General features: G+C 40.8%; 1 protein-coding gene across 4 annotated transcripts in view; it reads left to right on the forward strand.

The window, feature by feature from the left end:
- FNBP1L (formin binding protein 1 like) overlaps positions 1-22,441 on the forward strand; it is a 73,298-nt gene that overhangs the window by 25,250 nt on the left and 25,607 nt on the right. For 3 of the 4 annotated variants that reach the window (XM_053391670.1, XM_053391667.1, XM_053391668.1), the window contains exons 2-9: positions 217-332; positions 10,479-10,532; positions 12,819-12,966; positions 14,417-14,479; positions 15,155-15,259; positions 16,347-16,475; positions 20,718-20,864; positions 21,883-22,086. In XM_053391670.1, coding sequence (XP_053247645.1) covers positions 217-332; positions 10,479-10,532; positions 12,819-12,966; positions 14,417-14,479; positions 15,155-15,259; positions 16,347-16,475; positions 20,718-20,864; positions 21,883-22,086 — 966 coding nt within the window. Of the gene's footprint in view, positions 1-216; positions 333-10,478; positions 10,533-12,036; positions 12,559-12,818; positions 12,967-14,416; positions 14,480-15,154; positions 15,260-16,346; positions 16,476-20,717; positions 20,865-21,882; positions 22,087-22,441 lie in introns of those variants that run through there. The other variant, XM_053391669.1, reaches the window with a different exon arrangement.

A 22,441-nucleotide genomic window follows, 5' to 3' on the forward strand; every position in this document is an offset into this window, starting at 1 on the left:
ATTCAGCAGGACTGCCCTTATGATTGTGTCTTTCTACAAACAAAAAAGTACCTTCTGTATTGAAGTACTGTATCCTAGTATCTGTTTTCTTTGTGTGATTATGTTTATATTTTCAATTCACTAAATGTGTAGAAGACAGAACGTAGTATCTGAAAACAATATGGGTATGTGTCATCTTGTTCAATTTAGATTTTTTCCCTGGCTTGTGTTTTACAGGATCAGTTTGACAATTTAGACAAGCACACACAGTGGGGCATTGACTTCCTGGAAAAATATGCAAAATTCGTTAAAGAAAGGATAGAGATTGAACAGAATTATGCAAAGCAATTGAGGTAAGCTTTATTTTACAAGTTCCATTACCCTTTAAACTTCTGTTACCTTTTAAACTGTTTTGGTGTTTTGTTTTGTTTTCATTTCCTAATTATATTTTTAGTTAAAAGTAGTTCCTGTACTGTAGGAGAAATCGAATATGCAAATATTGTTGTCCTGGAAGAATAGCCATACTTGATCCACGTAGCCAAAATCATTTTTTCTTTTCCATCTGAATTGGTTACTCCTTACTACAGATTCATGGGCAACATGATTTTTTATCCCCCTGTTGCGGCAAAAGTAGAGACATGTTTGTCATTCAGCACAAACAAACACAAGCTTGCAAGTAGCATAGCATGCTTTGCAAAGCAAGCAAGGCAGAGATGGACTATCTTGATCAATATGCATTGAATGGAGGAACCCCTTAACTGTGTTACACTGAGGACTGGTGCTGTGGCTCACATTTCTTCCATTATGGTTGCTATGGGGAAGGGTGCCCGAAAAACCTCTGAATTAAAATTCGAGCGCTCCCTTATTTTCTTTTAAGGCTGTAAAGCTTATCTGTGTGTAAAGGCGTAAATATACTCGCATCCAGAATTGCTTTGCTGCATCCACTGCAGCTGCTTTGTGTTGCTGAAGAGGCAAGCTGTGTTGTTTTTGTGCTTCCGTCAGCATGTGGTGCAAACATCAAAGAAACCTCAGCATTTTCCTCTACTATCTTCATTTTCATTTGTGGGTAGGCACCACTGGCCACCTTTGGAAAGCAAGGGGAAATCCTGTTGCTCTAGTTTTTCTAGCCAGTTCCCCTTGCATGTACTGGGAACTGTAGACATGTTTATCCTGGGGCTTTTGGGTGAGTTGTAAGAGGCACTGAGCAGTGACCCTGCTCTGAAAGAAACCCTTCTGCAGCACTAAAGTACTGCATGGAGACAGCCTCCCCTCTGAGTCAAAACAGTAGTGCTGAAGACTTCTGTTAGTTTTATGTAGGAGCATAGAAGATCAGCAGGGAATCTTGTAATGGATTCTGGAGATCCAGTCCTTAAATATGCACAGCAAAGCATAGAACAGGGTTTGGCAGGGTTTACCTTGCCTGGGCCGGTTCACTCCAGCAGAGATCCCTCTGTGGGCTGGATTGTGCGTGCGCCTGCGATTGTCTGCGTAGAGGTGATTTCCAGAGTCTTTGCAGATGCTATTTCCGGCATCTGCGCAGATGTGATTTCCTGCGCCGCAAAAGTGAGTCCCCACAATGCGCTGCGCCACTTTAGCGCAGCGTGCGGGGACTTGCCAAGCGGGCGGCTCGGTTCAGGGGCAGCTCGTGGGCTGGTTAAACAACCCCTGTGGGCTGCTTGTGGCCCATGGGCCTTAGGTTGCTGACCCCTGGCATAGAATCAAATTATTTGACCCATTGAAATGAATGAACAAGATAGTAATATTGATTAATTTCAGCTGGTTGCTCCACGAAAAAGAATGAGTTGGCTACCACCTATCATGTCTTCGCAAACGAAGCTTCAATTTTTTTTTCTTGTTTTGACACATGCAGAGTCTGTATCTCTGTATTATCAGAATTGCAGGAAAAATAAATGTAGGGCTGCACATTAAAGTGTGTGCACTGCTTTTCTCTACCAGTTTATTGAGTGGCCTTTTGGCTGTGAACTTTTCCACATGGAACTTAACCGATATATTTTAAGCCTCTTTTCCATGAACAGTGTAAACAAGTAATCTGCTTACATGTATTATTTTCTGTGCGGGGGTCCATAGGTAAAAAGCGACAACTGTTTTAAGTGTATGCGTATCTTAATCTTCGGTGTTAACTGGTCTACTATATATATGCATTTTTTAAAAGACTTCACCTGTCAGCTTTCAAGTAACCTGGGCTTGTAGTTTCTTCTGAAATGGTAGTAATTTGGGATGTATGCCGATGTGCTCTATTTTTACTTCAATCTTGTCTTAGAAGCTAGTACTGTAAAGAAAAATCGGGAATTACAGGATAAATAATGGGGAACAGTCTTGATTCTCAGAAAGTTCTGGATCTGAGCCTCAGTTGCTCTTACCTTCTCTGTCTGCATTCAGTTGCAAACAGGACCTGAGCCCATTGTGGAGTTTTTGTTTTTGTTTTGTAATTATCCATTCTAATCCTAGATACATAAGGATACATCAAGTTATCAGCTGTTGTTTATGATTAAAGTAGCCAATGTTGATTTAAAAGGGGAAACAGTTTGTTCTGTTTACTTCCTCTCTTGACTACAGCTAAGTGTTCTAAAGGCTAACTTACTTTCTTCTTATAAGCAACTGTTGTTGTTCTTTTCACATTAATACTCATGTCCTGAGTTCAGCTTCGTTGAGCTGTATATATAAACGCTCATCTTCATAATAACTGAGTGGCTAGGAGACAAAGGTTTTGCGAATTTGCCTGACTTTTTCTCTCTGAAGAAATGAGTAATGTGTATTCCATATTCTAGATTTCCAGTCAAGGACAATTCCGTTGTAACACGATACAGCAAGGTATCTAGAGGGAATTCCTTGATTTGGAAGCTGAAGAAAGTTGCTTAAATGGCTTGATTATCTTCTGCAGTGGGAAACTATGTAATTGTGCACAGCCAAATGAAGATTTAGTTACCTAAATGACTATATTTAGAAACTTGGCAAGCTGTCTGGATGCTCTACTAGTTTGAATTCTAAATTGGAAACAAATGGTCACGATGTGGGCCCTTGTTTCTGAAGGCTGTTCTTCTTTAATTGAAATTGAAAACATAAGATGTTGATTATTATCCAAATGTAGATGTGGCAGACTTTCCTTGAACAACTGTGCAAATGGACTCTTATTCAAAAGAGTTTCTGTGCTGAAAGTTATTCCTCCCCATTATTATTTACAAAAGTTTTTATCGGAGGTAGAATGCCTTTGTTTCATGAACAGAATGCTGCAGCTAGCCTGGTGACTGGGAGCAGCCTCCAGGACCATATAACTGGTCCTAAAGGATCTTCACTGGCTCCCAGTATGTTTCCAAGCATAATTCAAAGTGCTGGTGCTGACCTTTAAAGCCCAAATGGCCTTGGCCAAGTGTACCTGAAGGAGTGTCTCCATCCTCATTGTTCACTGAGGTGAGGTCCTCTTCCGAGGGTCTTCTGGCGGTTTCCTCACTGCAAGAGGTGAAGTTACAGGGAACCAGGCAGAGGGCCTTCTCGGCAAGTGGCGCACTCCCTGTGGAACACCCTTCCTTCAGGTGTCAAGGAGATAAAGAACTACACAACTTTTAGAAGACATCTGAAGGCAGCCCTGTATCAGGAAGTTCTTAATGTTTGACGTTTTACTATGCTTTTATATGTGCTGGAAGTCGCCCAGAGTGGCTGGGCAAACCCAGCCAGATGGGCCGGGTGTTGTTGTCTAGTCGTTTAGTCGTGACCGACTATTCATGACCCCATGGACCAGAACATGCCAGGCACTCCTGTCTTCCACTGCCTCCCGCAGTTTGGTCAAACTCATGCTGGTAGCTTCGAGAACACTGTCCAACCATCTCGTCCTCTGTCGTCCCCTTCTCCTTGTGCCCTCAATCTTTCCCAACATCAGGGACTTTCCCAGGGAGGCTTCTCTTCTCATGAGGTGGCCAAAGTATTGGAGCCTCAGCTTCAGGATCTGTACTTCCAGTGAGCACTCAGGGCTGATTTCCTTCAGAAATGGGCCGGGTATAAATAATAAAATTATTACTATTATTATTATCATTATTACATGCAGTGCGCAATCCAGCCAGAGTTGGTTCTGAAGACCCGTTGATTTCACTGAGAAAGTTAAGCAAGTGTTTAAATTTCTTCCAGTGAAACCTAATTAAATACAGTGGTGGTGGCAAATTCTTTTTTCCGTGGAGCATTCTGGAGATAAGGCAGGACACCACTGTGAAAAAGGCCCTATTTTTAGTCACCATTCAGCTATGAAATCGTGCGTCTGATTCATTACTATGTAACCGTACAAAGTGAAATCCACTAATTAGCGTTCCTTTTCTTTTGTGAATGCTGTAGATAACAATAGTACTAGAACTCTGATCGTAACCATTTAAATTAGATTTGTGACCATCACAAACTAAAAATCTCGGGTGAGAGTTCTATATGAAGTTGAATCTGAGCAAGCAAAAATAGTACAGCTTCTATCTGAATTATTTTTTTTAAGTCTTCAAATCAAAAGATTCCAGGGCAATGTACAACATTAAGAAGACGTTTTACAGAGCATAATACTAAAAACATAACAAAAACCATAATACAATAATAATAATAAAATAACTATAACAACAGTCTCTGCCCCCCACCTCCGCCCCCCAGCTTTAACAGGCCATAGATTATATAATGGCCAACACCATGGGTAAAGAGGAATGTTTTGGCTGGCACTTAAAGATATATAATGATGGTGTCAGGTGAGCCTCTCTAGGGAAAGCATTCCACAGACAGGGAGCCACCACAGAAAAGGCCCATTCTCATGTTGCCACCCTCTGAATCTCCTGAGGACTTAGAGAAGGGCCTTGGGTGACAAGCACAGGGTCCAGGTCGGCTCATATCGGGAGAGGTGGTCTTCATAAAGTATTGAGGTCCTGAGCTGTGTAAGGCTTTATAGGGAAGTGGATGGCATTGTGGTCTAAACTACTGAGCCTCTTGGGCTTGCCGATCGGAAGGTTGGTGGTTCGAATCCACGTGGCAAGGTGACCTCCCGTTGCTCTGTCCCAGCTCCTGCCAACCTAGCAACTCAAAAGCACACCAGTGCAAGTAGATAAATAGGTACCGCTGTGGTGGGAAGGTAAACAGTGTTTCAGTGCGCTGTGGCACTCCTCACGGTGCCCCGTTGCGCCAGAAGTGGTTTAGTCCTGCCGGTCACATGACCCAGAAAGCTGTCTGTGGACAAATGCCAGCTCCCTTGTCCTGAAGCGAGATGAGTGCCACACCCCATAATCAACTTTGACTGGAAATAACCATCCAGGGGTCCTTTTCGCCTTTGCCCCCTTTACCTTTAGAGGTCAACATCATCACATTGAAACTACTTGGCGGCCAGTGCAGCTGGGCCCAGATTTCTAGTTGTCCTGGTGGATTTTTATGCATTGCAGCCTTTTTAGGAATTTAGTGCCAATACTACCGTATTGCAAAATGGCAGAACCTGGATTAGCTATCTGCATGGCAATTAGTAATCTGCAGTTGTGACCCTCCCCCACTGTCAGTCCAGTCTGTCAGGGAGTATGCATGCGTGTGCTTTCCTGGTAAGTATTTTCCATTCTTATCTGCAACACACCAGAAAATCTCTTCAAAAGACTCTCTTGTGCAGTTGCCTGGTTACAGCATTATTGTTTCGTCTCCTGAATAATAATGAGTTAGATTTTAAGCCTTCCCACTTTGCTCAGCTCTGTGCAGCAGACATAGAGATTAAAGATGGATAACGTAATGTAGAAAGGTATGGCTTTAGGTAGCTTAAGAATGACATTTCCCTCTTTTGGGCCAGATCTATCGTCGTCAACCTTTAGTATATGTTTTCCCAAAACAAGCGATGTAGTCCAGTATCTAAAAATTCTTCAATATATTCAGAGTGCTGCCCCATGCCATAATAAATTAATATTTATATTTGGTAATGGGATTTTTATTATCAAAATCTGAATACTGAGACTTCCTGAAATATGGAGGGAAGCATCAGAATCATGTGCTTTGTCATAACAGTGTATCTAGTAGGTGGGGAAACTGGTGAGATAATAAATACCCGACAAATTCTACAGGGACACATTTCATAGCAGGCTGTAAAGCAGGGGTCGGCAACCTAAGGCCCATGGGCCGGTAGCGGTCCACGAGGCTTGTCTAACCAGCCCATGGCGACTCTCGCTGCCCACTCTTACCGGCGCAGCGTGGGGACTGACTTCTGGGTTAATGGCGCCTGTGCACATGCACACGGGTGCTCCTCCAACCCGGATGTGCGCCGGAAATAGCGTGCGCACATGTGTGGGATGGAGAAGCGCATGTGCATACACTATTTCCAGCACACTTCTGGGTTGGAGGAGCGCCGGAAATAGCATGTGTGCATGTGCACGGGCGCTGCTCCAACCCGGAAGAGCACATGTGCGCACATGCTCTTGCCCATCCTCCGACGGTCGTAGTGTCGACCCACCCATCCTCGGATAAGGTTGCCAAACTCTGCTGTAAAGGATTGTGCCTACCTCCCCAGAACCCTTTTCACCATGGGAATGCTTTCAGCTGGGGTTGTCAGCCAGCTAAAGTTTTTTTAAACTGATTTATCATTTTCGTCTTTGCCAGTTTGTCAATTACCTAGAAATTTTGGGGGGGGGGCGGGATGGGAAGGTGGCATGGGGTGGGGAACGGAATAGAGTATCCCAAAGGAGGGTGGCTGCCTAGCTGAACAGGAGCACTCCTGTTCGGAGGTAAGGCTACACTGCAACATTGTGTTGCCGGTTGCTTTGTGTTAACGAAGCCTCTACAAAGGTGCCTTTTGAGATATTAAAGGACGTGTTAATATAATGTATGACTTAATGAACAAGAGATACTACTTAAGAAAGGTCTTTTAATAGCTGAAAAATTGTTCCCTTTACAGTAACGTATCAGAACCCAAGGAGCCTTGAAAAATAAACATAAGTATCCTTAACATTCAGACTCGCTGATTAAAATTGTCTCCTTCCCCCCCCCCCAACCTTGATTTATCAACAGACTAAGCTGATTAAAACTTGCATTCCGAGTTACACCATTAAGGAAGGTAAAAAACCTAACAAGCGCCTTCTAAAAATAACTTGTTTTTGCAAGTAAAATCACGGCTGCAAAATGCACAGGCTGTTACGGCTCAGTGCATTATTTGTGTAAGGCAACTTCCCTGTTGTATATTACTGAAGCATGAGAGTATAATCTGAATTTTTAAATGCACAAAACTATAGCCCACTCAAATTGCTGCATAATAGTGAACTCTTTACTATGTGCACTCAGCGATGACTCAAACCTTTGGGATGCAAACCTTTGGGATCCAGTGGTGCACCTTCAGTGTTCTTAGGTTACATTGGTCCTGTTTAACAGGGCTGTCTTACACATATGCGGCGCAGAGGCGGCGCCCCCCCCCCCGGTTGCCCAGTCTCAGGTGCGCAGGAGGGCGGAGCCGCCTGCCCGCTCAGCATCTCACTGGCTCGGTCGCCCCCGAACTCCCGGTGCAAAGCAGCACTCCGACCAACGGGTGGGCTCTTCCCCAGACTCGACTCTCGGCCTGACAGCCCTGAGCCCGGGTGCTCTGCACCCCTAGCGCTTATGAGTAAGACAGCCCTGCTGTTTAACTTGATATGTTATAAGTGCATGGTTTTCTTCCACACGTGTGGAAGATGGAGTGTTTCATTCACTCAATTCTTTCTTCAAATGAACGAAACAATATAGTTTACCTTCTATCCCTGGCAAGCACATACTTGGTTTGTTGAACATTAAAACTAGCCTATTTTTTCCAATCCGTTGTTGTTGTTGTTGTTGTTGTTGTTGTTGTTACAACAGAGTTGGTGCCTGTTTTTCCCCAAATAGCATTAAATTGGAGCGTTGCCCTACCTCCCCCTTAGTATGTAAGTGTGAGCATCCAGATAACCTTATTGTCTGTTCCTTGTGTAATATATTTGGAACCCCTGCCCTTATCTTATATTTGACATTCCTGTTGAGCCCAGTAGGATTGGGTTTGTGGCACCTTACGTTGACTGTGGACCAACTAGAGCCAGTGTGGTGTAGTGGTTAAGAGCGATAGTCTCGTAATCTGGGGAACCGGGTTCGCGTTTCCGCTCCTCCACATGCAGCTGCTGGGTGACCTTGGGCCAGACACACTTCTTGAAGTCTCTCAGCCCCACTCACCTCACAGAGTGTTTGTTGTGGGGGAGGAAGGGAAAGGAGATTGTTAGCCGCTTTGAGACTCCTTAAAGGGAGTGAAAGGTGGGATATCAAATCCAAACTCTTCTTCTTCTTCATGCGTCTGGCTTGGCTGTGCTAGTTCTTGGTCACGGAAAAAAAGCAGCTGCACAAACAAAGCGATTTGTCAGAAATTCAGAATTTTCCTGGGAAAGTACTGTCAAGTTTGCAGCTATTTTCCCCGAGGATGAAATTTAGTAAAATGCTATTTCAGGACTTTGGCATGTTTGTGTGTGTTGTTGTGTTTCCGGATCTTATAATTCTGCTTGCATCCGTTCTTGACATCTATTCCGTTCTGATAAATTCCAGAAAGTCTTGCTTGTGTAGCTGCACCTTCTTTGCATTACGTGGTTGTGTTTCCATTATCTATATTGCCCTAGAAACTATTTGGCACTTACATAATGCCACTAAACAAAAGTGTGATTTGTGGGAGTCTTAGCTTTGGAGTGGGCCTTCCATACTGCAATAGTAGGGTTTCCTAAATTTGTCGTAGCCAACTGACTTTCCCTTTGGAAAGAAAACCAATTTACTGCCATAAGGAAAAAGGGAACTAAATATCACTGTTTGCTGTGATGTATCACACAATTCTTTCTTTAGTGTGACCTAAACAAAGCTGTTAGCTTTACATTTCACATACAGTCATACCTTGGTTTTCAAACAGCTTAGTTCTCGAACGTTTTGGCTCCTGAACGCCACAAACCCGGAAGTGAGTGTTGCAGTTTTCAAACATTCTTTTAGAAGCTGAACATCCAGCAGGGCTTCCACAGCTTTCAATTGGCTTCAGGAGCTTTGGTTTCCGAACGTTTTGGAAGTTGAACAGACTTCCGGAACGGATTCTGTTCAACTTCTAAGGTACGTCTGTACTAGTAGACACAAGTGCTTTTTGAAGAGATGGGTTGAGAACCCAGATCTCTGGTATAACAGAATACATTTTCATCAACATTCTATCATGGCCTCTTAAACTGAATGTGTTAACCATATGTTAACGTTTAAATCAAACCATCTTCCATAGTTTCCCTTTGTGGGGAAAGTTTCCTATTGTCATCAGCTCTTGCTATTTTTAAATAACTCAAAAACCTCTTTATTTCTTCATTGCTAACTTCTGTGACTTTTCTTTCCCTGGGATTATGTGAATGTTGTAGTGTTTAGACGCAATATAACTTTTATATACCCAATGAGTATAGCAAGAGAGTTTGACTTTAAGGTTTGATAATAAAACCAGGATCCGTAGTGGGACTAATAGCCCAAGGGGAAAGTTGTACAGAAGTTTAGTTCCATTTCTTTAATGCATCGCTTGGGGAAAGAAAATAGATTTCCTGCTGAAGAACATGAAATATATACATTATTCCTTTGTGGGAATATTTGTGGGCAGTGAAGTAACTTGAGGCCTCTGGAATCCTTGGAATTCCTGCTGAACTCTTTAAAATGTATTAAACTAGGCATTCTGTTACTGCTGCTGCTCTTTAACATCATCTGGAGAATAGCCTATTCTGTCTGGCTGAAAGAAGGCATCTTTTTACCATACTGGAAAGAGGCTGCTAAGAAGTATATTATAATTATTCATTAGAAATTAATTTGCAGTGTCTATAGGACAATTCTCATTCTCTCTCTCTCTCTCTCCCCTCCCCCAGTTTTTGGCCCCCGTCTTTGTTTTAGTCTTTCTACTCTGGATAAGCATAAGATAAAAACAATAGGTTGGCTTTGTTCCTAGTTGCTCAGCGGTGGAACAATTTTCACTCCTTCCTGCTTGAAACATTTGCGAGAATTCAGGCACCCATGTTTATTAGTACCAAGGGCATCGTGCATTTATTTTGTCCAGAAACGGATAGATATTAAAACATGCACCTCACTTTGATGCTTTTCGTCAATCACTTCATTCTCCTCAACTTATAATATTGTAAGCAGGAAAATAAGCTTCTTTTCTGTTTTGGTTTCTGAGAAGAACAAATTGTGACTGTTTCATTATCATAAACTTTATCTTTAGCGTGTACTCCTGGATCCTTGTTTCTGATAAATTATTTATTGTCAAGAAAAACATCTTAATGTTGTGAGGAATCGAGGTATATTCTGACGGAGGTGCTGGCATTCAGAAAGGATTACATCACAAGGTGTTTATTGAAGTAGGTCTTCTTCACAGGAGATATGTGAACTGTAAAGTGAGGACAAAGGGCTGTTTCCTTATTCACCTAGTTTTGAGACTGATCCTTAGACAAATACTAACAGAAATTTATTAATGTCCTTATTTAGTAGAACACTATGTTTTCTTCCCTTAACAGAAATCTGGTGAAGAAGTACTGTCCTAAACGTTCATCCAAAGATGAAGAACCCAGGTAAAATGAGCATTAGTTTTCTATTGTCTGTCAGGAAGAAAAATATCACAGAGTTCAATGACTGTTATTCTCTGGAAATACTTTGAATGAGGGCCTCAGTCCTAAATATTTTTACACGTCTGTACCTTTGTGATAGGCTGGTGTGTTTTGTTTACCTCCACTTGCGTGGTAATAAGCTCAGTTTAATTCAATAGGACTTACTTGCAAGTAGACCTAGTTAGGATTGTTCCATTAATTTCATACCAGCTTACATCAGAGTTTGGTTTTTAATGACCAAATATAAGGGTTCTGTATTCAGAAATCAGAAAGCGAAGGCATTATTAACACTTTCTGCACTGCTTTCCAAAGGATGTTGAATATTTAAGTTTTGAGATCATGTTTAACTATTCTGAGAATCCCTAACATGTAGCTTTGCTGTGAATTCTAAGACTTGGTTCTCACACACAGCAGATGAGGAAGTAAATTAGACTTTGGGCTGTACCACATATTTTAGGTGGGAAGTAATGGTTGAATGCTCTACCATCCAAAAGAAATTTCATATGCAGAAAACTGGCATATTGGGAAGAATGCTAGAATTCTTCTCCCTTGACATCTAATTTTCTTTGAGGAGTTAATCAGTAGTATTCTGCATTACTACTCCTCATGAGTAGCCCCATTGAAGTTAATTGACATGGCTAACTTAGGTTGAGAAATTTTAACGGATCTGGTCTAAGTAGGACTTAGTTGAATATCACCAAGTGTTTCGTAGGGAGAATCGCCAAACCACACAATCTCCCATCCGGTATCTGAAATAGGTAAAGCCCAGAAGCTGTTTTATCTCCTCATTTTTGCTGTTTTGCCAACTAGACCTGAATTCATTATTTTAGCAATGTTCTTTTTGTTGCATTTCTAGACACCAGCCATGGCACATTAATTTTCTTTAGCTCAAAGCCAAACTTAAGTATGGTGACACTTTGCAGTGTCAGCACTCCCTGATTAAAAGGGGGTGAGTTGAGTGCTACAAAGTGTGTGTTTTTTGGGAAAAGGTTCCTTTGTGAAGCTGTACATTGAAAATACTATAGAGGAACGCTGCAAAGCTGTATGTCCTTGTCAGTCTTGGCTTTTTGGGTGGGGTAACTTTCTCTCTATTCTGTACTTTATATAGTTAACAGTCTTTCAGCATAGTATAAGGGAAAAAATAGCAAACACTCACCACCAACAACCTACTAACATTGATTGCTTGGCCATCCTTAACACAGGGGCGGAGAGTGAAATTCAGGTTATGTTATTCCATTATTACCAGTGTGGACAGCACAGGAAACATCAGTTTTTTCAGATGCCCTGGTCGGAGATTGTTCAAGGCTGATTTTACAATTGAAGGCTCTCACTGAAGGAAGACAGTATTCACTGGGTTACAAGAGACCAAATTTGGTCATCTAGCCCAAAATCCAATTATCGATGAGATTTAAGTTTCATCAGCCAAACACTATTTCTCATGGAAGATCATTTTGAGCCCCTCTGCTTCATTTTAACCTTTTTTTTTTAAAGAACAAAACAAAACACAAACCTAGATGACAGGACTTCCAAGAAGCTGATATGGAGCTCAAGACCTGAACATTTAAAAGAGATGGCAAACATTCCACAGGCTTATGAGGTCTTAAAAAAAAATAAAAAAAAAATACAGTGACATGTTTGTTTGTTTCTCCCTTCCATACACATTTTCTCCCCTTATTTTTTCCTCCTCCTTCCCACCCTGCTCCCCCCTTTGTTTTAGTGCCAGCAATAGTGTGGCACCCTTCCCCTCCAACCAAAGAGGTGAGCAGGCAAACAGGCAGCTGTCTTCAGAGCTGGTAGCAAACTTGTTCAGTAGATCCATCCATCGGGGTGCATAGGAGTGGCATGGTTGGCATGTTCCACCCTCAAGATCAAGCAAAATCATCTCTGCAACAAGTTCAGCTTCCCAAGCCTAGGAAATTAAGTCCATTCCTAGGCTCAGTCCTTCCATTTCGCATCTTAGGAGATACCACTATACTGCAGGGCTTTCCAGGTAGTGTTCTTTACTCTTTTCTACCTTTTGAAATCTGTTTTCATTTTTAAAAAAAAAAAAAAAACAACCAATGTGTGTGAAGAGAAGTGTATTTGGGGCATCTCCACTGTTCATCTTTCTGCAATTCGTTTTATCAAGGTTGTATCCCATGCTAACTGTGACATGTTTTATGGTCCATTTATGGAACAAAAGCTGTAACTTCCGGATAAACAGAAACATGACATTTGTTTCCCTCCTTCTTCTTCACTGTGTATTGCCAGGTTTACCTCATGTATAGCCTTTTATAATATCCTTAACGAGTTAAACGACTACGCGGGACAGAGAGAAGTAGTAGCAGAAGAACTGGGACATAGGGTATATGGAGAACTGATGAGATATTCCCATGAACTCAAAACAGAAAGGAAAATGGTAAATCACGAGGGGTTCACGATTGTAGAATTTATGCGATTATTCTTTTCACTGTTCTCAAGGTCTCGTCTGTTCAACCAACTCTTCTTCGGTGTAGTAGTGGTGCACAAATTTGAGTTGCATGGTTTTTTCCATACTTCTGTGACAAGAGAACAGTGTACCACAAAAGCATGCATGCTTCTGAACAGAATGAAAGGCCGCCCAATTTAATAAAGCATTGCTTGCTATGTTATCTTTCAGAAAGTTAGTGTTTGTGCAGTGCATTCCTCCAGGTGCCTGCTTAGAAGCCAGTCGCACTGCAGCGCATTAAGGAATAACGGCTTGTCCCTTACTTGGGTGTGTTTTAGTATTGCAGCCTTTTTTTTATACTTCGATTGTATGCCTCCTCAGGTGTTATGGAGAGTCGGAATACAAATGACTGAAATAAATAACTTTGTGTTTTTGATTCTGTGGACAACTGTTGTCTGTTGTAAAGGCATTTAAAGTACAGTCGTACCTTGGTTCTGGAACGCCTTGCGACTTGAACGTTTTGGCTCCCAAACGCCGCAAACCCGGAAGTGAATATTGCAGTTTGCAAACCTTTTTTGGAAGCCAAACGTCTGACGCAGCTTCCGATTGAGTGCAAGAAGCTCCTGCAGCCAATCGGAAGCTGAGCCTTGGTTTTTTAACCTATCTGGAAGTTGAACAGACTTCCAGAACGGATTCCGGTTGAGAACCAAGGTACGACTGTATCTTTTAATTCTCACATATTGGTCTGAGAATTAAAACGTGTGTCACAGCCCAGAGCCATGCATTTAAGGGAGCTGCACGTGCATTCGCTGGTCTTTGCCACTGTACGCCAAGTTATTTTTATTCAGATTATAAAGTCATGAGCCTGGGCCCTTGTAGATTTGAATGTTGCTGTCTGGTGCTTGGAACATTTTAGGTGCTTTTAGAATAAAATGCTAACCAATGATACTGTTATGAAGATGCTGTTGAGTTTTAATAACTTGACCCCATCAGGCACAGGAGATGCGGTATCAAAAACTAAAAGACAAAGCCCCAACTGCATTCATGGTGCAGTTTTCTTGTGCACATTTATAATGTCACCATAGAAATAAGGTAATATTTTCAAGTAGAACTGATGTTTGTCCAATTGTTTCACTTTAACAAAATGGGTGGAAATCCAGTTCCTTCTGCTGTATTTCAGTAGATTGGAGAGCAGTGGAAAGTGTGGAACGTTTTTCTTTTGGAGGAAGCAATGTGCACTGTGGTTTGCTAAAACAGGTTTGTTTCCTCCATGCAGTAGTGAGGAGAAAATAAACAGACCAAAGTAGGTTTACTTTGAGGTGCAAACTAGGCCACTGTTGTTGTTTGGGTTTCTTTAGTACACGCAAGTAAAAGACTGTAAATACCATATCATATTTTCAAAGAAAAAGAAATTAAAACCCTCTCGTTCGTAATTTCGCAGCACCTTCAAGAGGGTCGAAAGGCTCAGCAGTATCTTGACATGTGTTGGAAGCAGATGGATAATGTAAGTTTTCTTCTCTCTTCTCGCCCCTATCTTTTCCTGTTTACTTTTAGGATTACAAAGTTTGGTGGGCAGTTGTTCAAGAAATTAACTGAAGATTAGCTTTGTTATCATTGTTATCTTTGTTAAATAGACCAGATAGATTGCTCTGTTTGCAGAGATTATTACAGCTCATAACTTCTCAGTGTGCAACCTATTACACAATTCAATGCACAGTTCAACAGGAATTCTGCCTTGAAGGATTTACAGACTTCAACTATGTCAGAATTTATTGAAAATGCCTCCCAGCTCTATGATTCTTAACATGGTTGCTGAAATCAGCCCCCAGCACAGTAGAATGGAAGATCTAAATATATGTTGCTTTCGGGATCTTTTAAAAACAAGTGAGAATTTTGCAAGTGTCTTTTATTAGGCTTGAACTATAACTTCAGTGTTCGTTTACTTTTTTGTTTGGCTTTGCATAAAAATCAAAATGAACTACGTAAGACAAAACCTCACTTTTGTTTAAAAGTTGTCAGTCATAGTATAATAGAAATTAGTGGGATTCCACCATATTAAATAGTTGAGTGAGAGCAAGTATATGAGTGTTTATATGGGTATACACATGTGAACTTTAGTGTGTCTTTTTATAGTATTTTGTAAAACAACAACAACATGATGATGATGTTACCATTGCAGAGTAAAAAGAAGTTTGAGAGAGAGTGCAGAGAAGCAGAAAAAGCACAGCAATGTTTTGAGAGACTGGACAATGATACTAATGCCACTAAAGCAGATGTTGAAAAGGTAAATATTATTATTATTATTATTATTATTATTATTATTATTATAATATTCCTATTACGGTATTTGCATTTTTTCAAATAATGCTATCTTATTAAAACTTAATGTGCCAGCCAAGGGGACAGTGAATCAATGGCTGCATTCAGACATCATGTTTTGTTATTCTCCAAAGGTTCGGAGGATCAGGAACAAATTCTGTGTGTATGTGTCCCAACACCACCACCTTCATAGGGCCTAGTTTATTAGAACGGTTTCTCATTTGATCAAGTCACGGTTTGCTGTTACATCTGAATTGCCAGAGCGTGGTTTGTGCAATCTCTTCAAACCAGAATCGCAAGCCACAGTTTGCTCTTGGTTTGCCGTTCTGTTTTGGAGGGTTTGCCAAAGCCATAGTTTGCCGATTCAGAAGTAGCAGAGAACTGTGGCTTGATCGACCAGGACGTTTTGTCCAGTGGAAGTTGCAGTTTTCTGGATGGTATCATCTTGGTTGCCACTGGTGAAAAGAAAACTTTAGTGGCTGAAATAGGAACTTTCAGCAATATGGGGTTGTGTGCCATATTTGTTGAAATGAATGGAATTGTACAAGTAATGTTGGTGAGACAGTCACATATTGTCTCTCTTTCTATACGTGTACATGGCAGTTCCTTATTTTTGGTCATTTTAAAATGTTTTGTTTGAGAATAGCATGGAGAGATGTACATGCCCAGCTTAAAAGATGCTTTTCTCTAAATAAGAACAAGCTACTACAAATGTTTTGGAGTGGTTATGAATGTTTATAAAGAGAAGTTTATATACCTTAGGTTGTATTCAAAGTCCTGTGGTTCCTCCAATCCACTGAAGCATATTTGGGTACAACACAGGGCATACACAGGGGAACAAAAGGTGGAAAAGTCATTCTGCTCATGCATTTATATAGTTGAATACTGTCTACTGATCCTGCAAATGCTAATGTAAGGTAAAGGATACAAGGGCATCTCCAGGGCTCATGAAAGGTGGTGGCATTTCACTTACAATGACCATGTTGCTAAGTAAGATTTTGTTTAAGCAGAAGACTTCCAGAAAACACTGTCATTGAACTGTCTCTTATTAGGCAAAGCAGCAATTAAATCTCCGTACACACATGGCTGATGAGAACAAAAATGAATATGCTGCCCAGCTGCAAAATTTCAATGGTGAACAGCACAAGCATTTCTACATTGTCATTCCTCAAATCTATAAGGTGAGCTTTAGATCTAAATTTTGTTTCAATCTTTATTTATTGCATTCTACTGGGTGCCCAAAGTACTTTACAATTGTAAATATATGGAGGGGAAAACATTATTTAAACTGCTAAAAGTGTGACAGTGACTTCTAAGCTCATTCCCACTGCTGCTCATCACATGATTTCTAGGCACAGGTCAGAAATGTTTTCCTTTTGTTCCTTCGCTTTCCCCAGGAAAACCCACTGTTTAGTGCTGAATCAAAACAAACATCAGTCTGAAGAAAACTCAATTGACGTTTGTTCCCATTCAGTGCTAAACAGCCACTTTTCCTGGGGAAAGTGGCAGGAAAAACCTTTTGGACCCATGCTTGGATTTGAGATGGTTTGAGAACACTGCTGTAAACATAAAAATTATAAATGTTTTATCAGCACCTTACATAGTTCTGCTTTAATCCTTCACTGTTAATTTACATTAAACTATGGTTATACAATATTTGAAAAGATATTTACAGTAGCATATCATTTGTCTTGCTTCCTGACATTCCCTGTTGTTTTTAAATGAAGTAGATTATTGATTTCCATTCATTTGCTGTTCCTGTATACTTATTTTTAACTTTGCAGTATTCAGTTGCTCTCACAACTCCTGGTTCTAATTTCCTTGGCACTTAAAATTCTTGCCATTGCTAAAATATGTAGTACTTTTGTTTGATATATTTGTGGAACAAAGCAACCATGCAGATAAGGGTTGAGATGGTGAGGGGAAAGAAAAAAGAAAATAAATCCTTTATTAAGTTACTATAGTCCCAAAATCATTCACCTTCTGGTACTTCCACTGCAAATGATGAATATCACCTTTTCTTTCTACACAAAACTAGCAATTACTTTCTCTGGTTTTCTTCATCATTTTGAACTTCCATGGTGACTGTGGCCATATTATCATTATACACCTTTAGGCGCCAGGCAAAAACGTTCCTTTTTAACCCGGCCTTTGGTTGATCTTACTGACATCCAACACCCTTTTAGAATGTGGCTTTTGGAGGTGGGGGTTATTGGGTTATTGCTTTTGGTTTGATTTTATATGTTGTGATCTTGTTGTGAACTGCCCTGAAACCTCTGGGTATGTTGTTGTTGTTTAGTCGTTTAGTTGTGTCCGACTCTTCGTGACCCCATGGACCAGAGCACACCAGGCACTCCTGTCTTCCACTGCCTCCCGCAGTTTAGTCAAACTCATGCTGGTAGCTTTGAGAACACTATCCAACCATCTCGTCCTCTGTCATCCCCTTCTCCTTGTGCCCTCCATCTTTCCCAACATCAGGGTCTTTTCCAGGGAGTCTTCTCTTCTCATGAGGTGGCCAAAGTATTGGAGCCTCAGCTTCTGGATCTGTCCTTCCAGTGAGCACTCAGGGCTGATTTCCTTAAGAATGGATAGGTTTGATCTTCTTGCAGTCCATGGGACTCTCAAGAGTCTCCTCCAGCACCATAATTCAAAAGCATCAATTCTTCGGCGATCAGCCTTCTTTATGGTCCAGCTCTCACATCCATACGGTGGTGTATAAGTTGAATAAATAATAGTGGCATAGATTGCAGCTATGGAGAATGTTACCCAAAACAAGTAAGCAAACAAAAAACAACGCATACATCATCTGGCCCATACATCTCTAAGCATGTATCATTGTTTTTGAAAATGAGTTTGTATATTTTGTGTAACTTGTGTTCCTTTTAAAAGCAGAAAAGCCTTCACAGCTACCTTTTTGCAAGCCAAAGTTTCTCATTCCTTATATTAATTTTTTAACTCGGTTTCCCTCTGTTTATCCTTCGCTTACGTTGCAATCTGTTCAAGGGTGTTCTCATTTGATGAACCAATAGAAAAACTGTTTGTATTAATCTGTACCCAGCCTGATATATGCCACTTACCCAAACATTGAACTTCCCTAGTTGTGTCCCATATTAAACATTCCTTCACTAATATTATGCTAAAGGGGAAATTTCTGATGCTAGCACTTCTTTTTAAATCTATCCCAGGTTTTTAAACATGTGCCAATAACATAATTGTATCTGTTACAACAGTTTTTCCTAGTACTTCCATTCATAATAAATTCTTTACTGTGGTATTCATTGCTGTTTCTTCCATTGGTCTATATAATAAGAGTTTTTGTTCCTAAACAAAAGGACTCCAGCTCTACAATAGCTCCATTAAATCCCCCTCTTTCTATGCCTTACAGCTTACATTTTTAGGTTCCTTAGCTCTTTTTAACATTCCATATAAATACATTGTTTCTGCCATTCTTGAATAATTTGGCCTGAGATTTTGGAGCAGGAAATTTTGGCAGTGCACAGACTTTTATTGTGTTGGTTCTCCCCAATAAAGACAGTTTCAGGTTTTCCCCATCTTCATATCTGTTTCATTAGCATTATGTAATTAAGTTCACACAGATCCTCTAGATGTTTTCTTTAGCATTGGGTTATTGGCAAGGGAAGTATAATGTTTGCTGAGGGGCACCTACACACTTGTGCAAATTAATTGAAACAAACAATGTAGTTTACTGTACAAAACTCACATATACCTGTACAAAACTCACATATACATACATTAGTAACGGATATGACCTCCGCTATTTTTAAGCAGCATTTGAACATGGTTTGGCATGGAGTCTACTAGTTCTGAACAGTCACTGTTGATTTTCAGATCTCTGTACCACACTTGAATCAGAGCCTGAATGAGCTTCTCCATAGTCATACAGTCTGCAGCATGGAGGCGACTTTTGCATATAGCCCACAAAATTCTCAATGGGATTACATCTGGGGAATTCCCTGGCCAATCAAATACCTGTATTTGCTGCTCTGTCATGAATTTCTTCACCACTTTCAATGTGTGACAGGGGGCTAGGTCCTGCTGCAGTATCCCAGTATCGTCAGGATACCTCTTTTCCAGCTCTGGAATAACTCTCTTTCGTAGAACCTCAATATATTGTGGCGAGCGCGTCATTCCTTCTATTGGCTGCAGGCTTCCGACACCATAATGATCAACTGATTTTTCGTGTTTATTTTAAGTACAGGATTACAAGTAAGATAGAAAACATCCTTTGTTTCAATTAATTTGCACAAGGGCATACATTGTAGCAGATGGGGCATCAAGTGGCTGAAAGAAGTTACCTCTTCTGAGCTCCCCCCCCAAAAAAAAACAAAAAAACAACCCTGAGTAGCTACGTCAATGTGCTCTCACACCTGGTGGTTCTGTTGTTAAATGCCAGGTTAGAGAATGATATTCCTTGCCAAGAAACCTATTTGCCTGGCAGCCAGATGTGAGCTACAACTCCTCGTGTTGGGCCAGAGAGACAGAACTGCTTGTGGTGGTCTTGCAAGACTTCAGGGACCATACCTGGTCCGCCTCAACTGCTCTAGCTCAGCACTTCATGGTCACCGTGACAAACATGGAGCTGTCTCAATATATTGTGGGGCCAACACATATAAGTCATCCCCTCAGTCTGGTTTTTGCAATGGAGCAGATGAGGTAGCTGTCAGGGGAAAGTGTGCATAGGATTGCAGCCTCTGGTTTCTTTCTGAGGTTCTTAACCACATCCCCCAATTATTTTGGGTTTTTTCTTCATCATGTTTAATACAATACCGGCAAGCCATTGCAAATGAACAAAATTCCACTGGAAGGCTATCGTAACATTTACAAGGAAATACTCTGAAGGAAAATCATGTTTGCTTCATAAACATGAGCAAATTTTCAACAAAATATTTGTTACAAGATAATATAGAAGCTGCAGCAGTAAAGTCTGCATTCCGTACATGTAAAAACGAGCCTTTTATTTATGATGTAAAATGAATCTTCTATAGATGACAGGTAGTTAAAACAACATAAAACATTTATAAACAATAGTTTTTCTCAAGCATAAAAAGAAATAAGTAAATGAATGAATAAATTACTAACTCACTATGAAACTGAAAGTGGGAGCTTTTCATTGCCTTGCAGATGCTAAAGAGGGAAGGGAGCCCTGGTCTTATTTTCCTAACAGGAAACCGTGGTTAGGTTAACCTAACCATGGGTTCAGTTAAAATGAACTTTGGTACACTCCTATGTCACACCAAGCCTAGGTAAAGGTTCTTTATTAAAGAATCTGGTACAGGAAAGCAAACTCAGCAAATTGGTGATGCTTTAAACAAAATTGGGAGGAAATGTAGCCCAAATACACAAGTATCTGTATAGTGCTGTATTGTCATAAGAATACTCAGGCTTTTTCTTTATAATTGTAGCATCTTCAGGAAATGGATGAACGAAGAACCATCAAACTTAGCGAATGTTATAAGGGGTTTGCAGATTCTGAGCGCAGAGTTATCCCAATAGTCTCGAAATGTTTAGAAGGAATGACTGCTGCGGCAAAATCGGTTGATGAACGCAGGGTAAGTTGACTTTATTTTGTAGGATTCAGATTATCAGTGTAGAACTCATTGCTTTGGAAGTAAATCTAACTAATTGTGGGTCTGCTCATGTCCTACCACAACTAGGCAAGGAATTAGTCTGATCAAGCCTATGAAACTTGTTTTCCATGAAGCCAAACCAACAGAGGGTTTATCAAGTCTCTTGCGTGCCATAACTCTCTGGCAAACAGCTTTGTTGGGTCATGAGACCTAGTGCAAGTAATTGTGGAAAGGAGTCTGTGTTTTATTCAGACTTTTTTTTATTTTACCCATTCTCTCTTTAACCTCTCTCCCTCTTCCTCTTATTAATTTATGATGCCCGAATAATAGATTACTTTATTGATTATAGATTACTGTTGATTATACAAGTCTATTCTTGCAGACTTTGTTGTTAATCTTGAGATGAAATTTCTTCAGCGGTCTGAGTAATCCCAGGGTTTGGGACTTCACCTTGGCAGCTTATGCATTTCCTGGATGGAGGTACAGTGGTGCCTCGGGTTTCAAACACCTCAGGTTACAAACACTTCGGTATACAGACTCCGCTAACCCAGAAATAGTACCTCGGATTAAGAACTTTACCTCAGGATGAGAACAGAAATCACATGCTGGCAGCACGGCGGCAGCGGGAGGCCCCGTTAGCTAAAGTGGTACCTCAGGTTAAGAATGGACCTCCGGAATGAATTAAGTTCGTAACCAGGGGTACCACTGTATATACAAAAGTTTCATTTCGGATGTGATGGGATGTGGAGGAGCGGGATGCTCAGGGCACAAGCATTGTTTGTTCTCTCTGCAAATGCCCTGTAAATGCCCTGTAGATGGTAGTCTGCAATTTCCCTTCTGTAAACGGACTTAATTCTTTCTGGAAGATCAGTAATTTCTCCTGCTGTTTTAAGTTACTCATTTTTCATCTGCTGCATTGGTAATAATATCATTTCAGTTAAGCCATCAGCTCTCTTGAGTAATCATTTTTTTAAATAAACATTGCATCTCTCCCATCAAGGACTCTCAAATAGTAATAGACTCCTTCAAGTCTGGTTTTGAACCTCCTGGAGACTTTCCATTTGAAGATTACAGTCAGCACATTTACAGGACTGTTTCTGACGGAACAATCAGTACACCAAAGCAAGAAGGGGTGAAAATCGATGCAAAAACCACCGTGGGCAAGGCTAAGGGCAAGCTGTGGCTTTTTGGAAAGAAACCAAAGGTACAACTTTTAAAATATATTTCACATGAGAACACACTCAGGATTTGTGGTTAAGGGATCAAATGTAGTCCTTTGGATCAAAATAATGTTGTTTTGACCTTATATAATTTTGAAAGACAGTTTGCATTGCCCCGACTGTCCATTTAGGAACTTGGTTTTGGTATTATATGTCTGTTTTGCTCCACCTCAGCTATAGTATTCTAGCAGCACAGGAAACCAGTACAACTGGGGTAGCAAAATGCCGCACAGTAACTTAGCTGCTGGCTTTGCTGGAGCAATTACAACAGTAGTTAGTGACCAGGAACTGCAAACTCCTGGTAACATGTTCCACCAATACTCAAGCGCAGGTCTTGCG

This window comes from Podarcis raffonei, chromosome 6, assembly GCF_027172205.1.
Source record: "Podarcis raffonei isolate rPodRaf1 chromosome 6, rPodRaf1.pri, whole genome shotgun sequence".
In the NCBI taxonomy this organism is placed as follows: domain Eukaryota; kingdom Metazoa; phylum Chordata; class Lepidosauria; order Squamata; family Lacertidae; genus Podarcis; species Podarcis raffonei.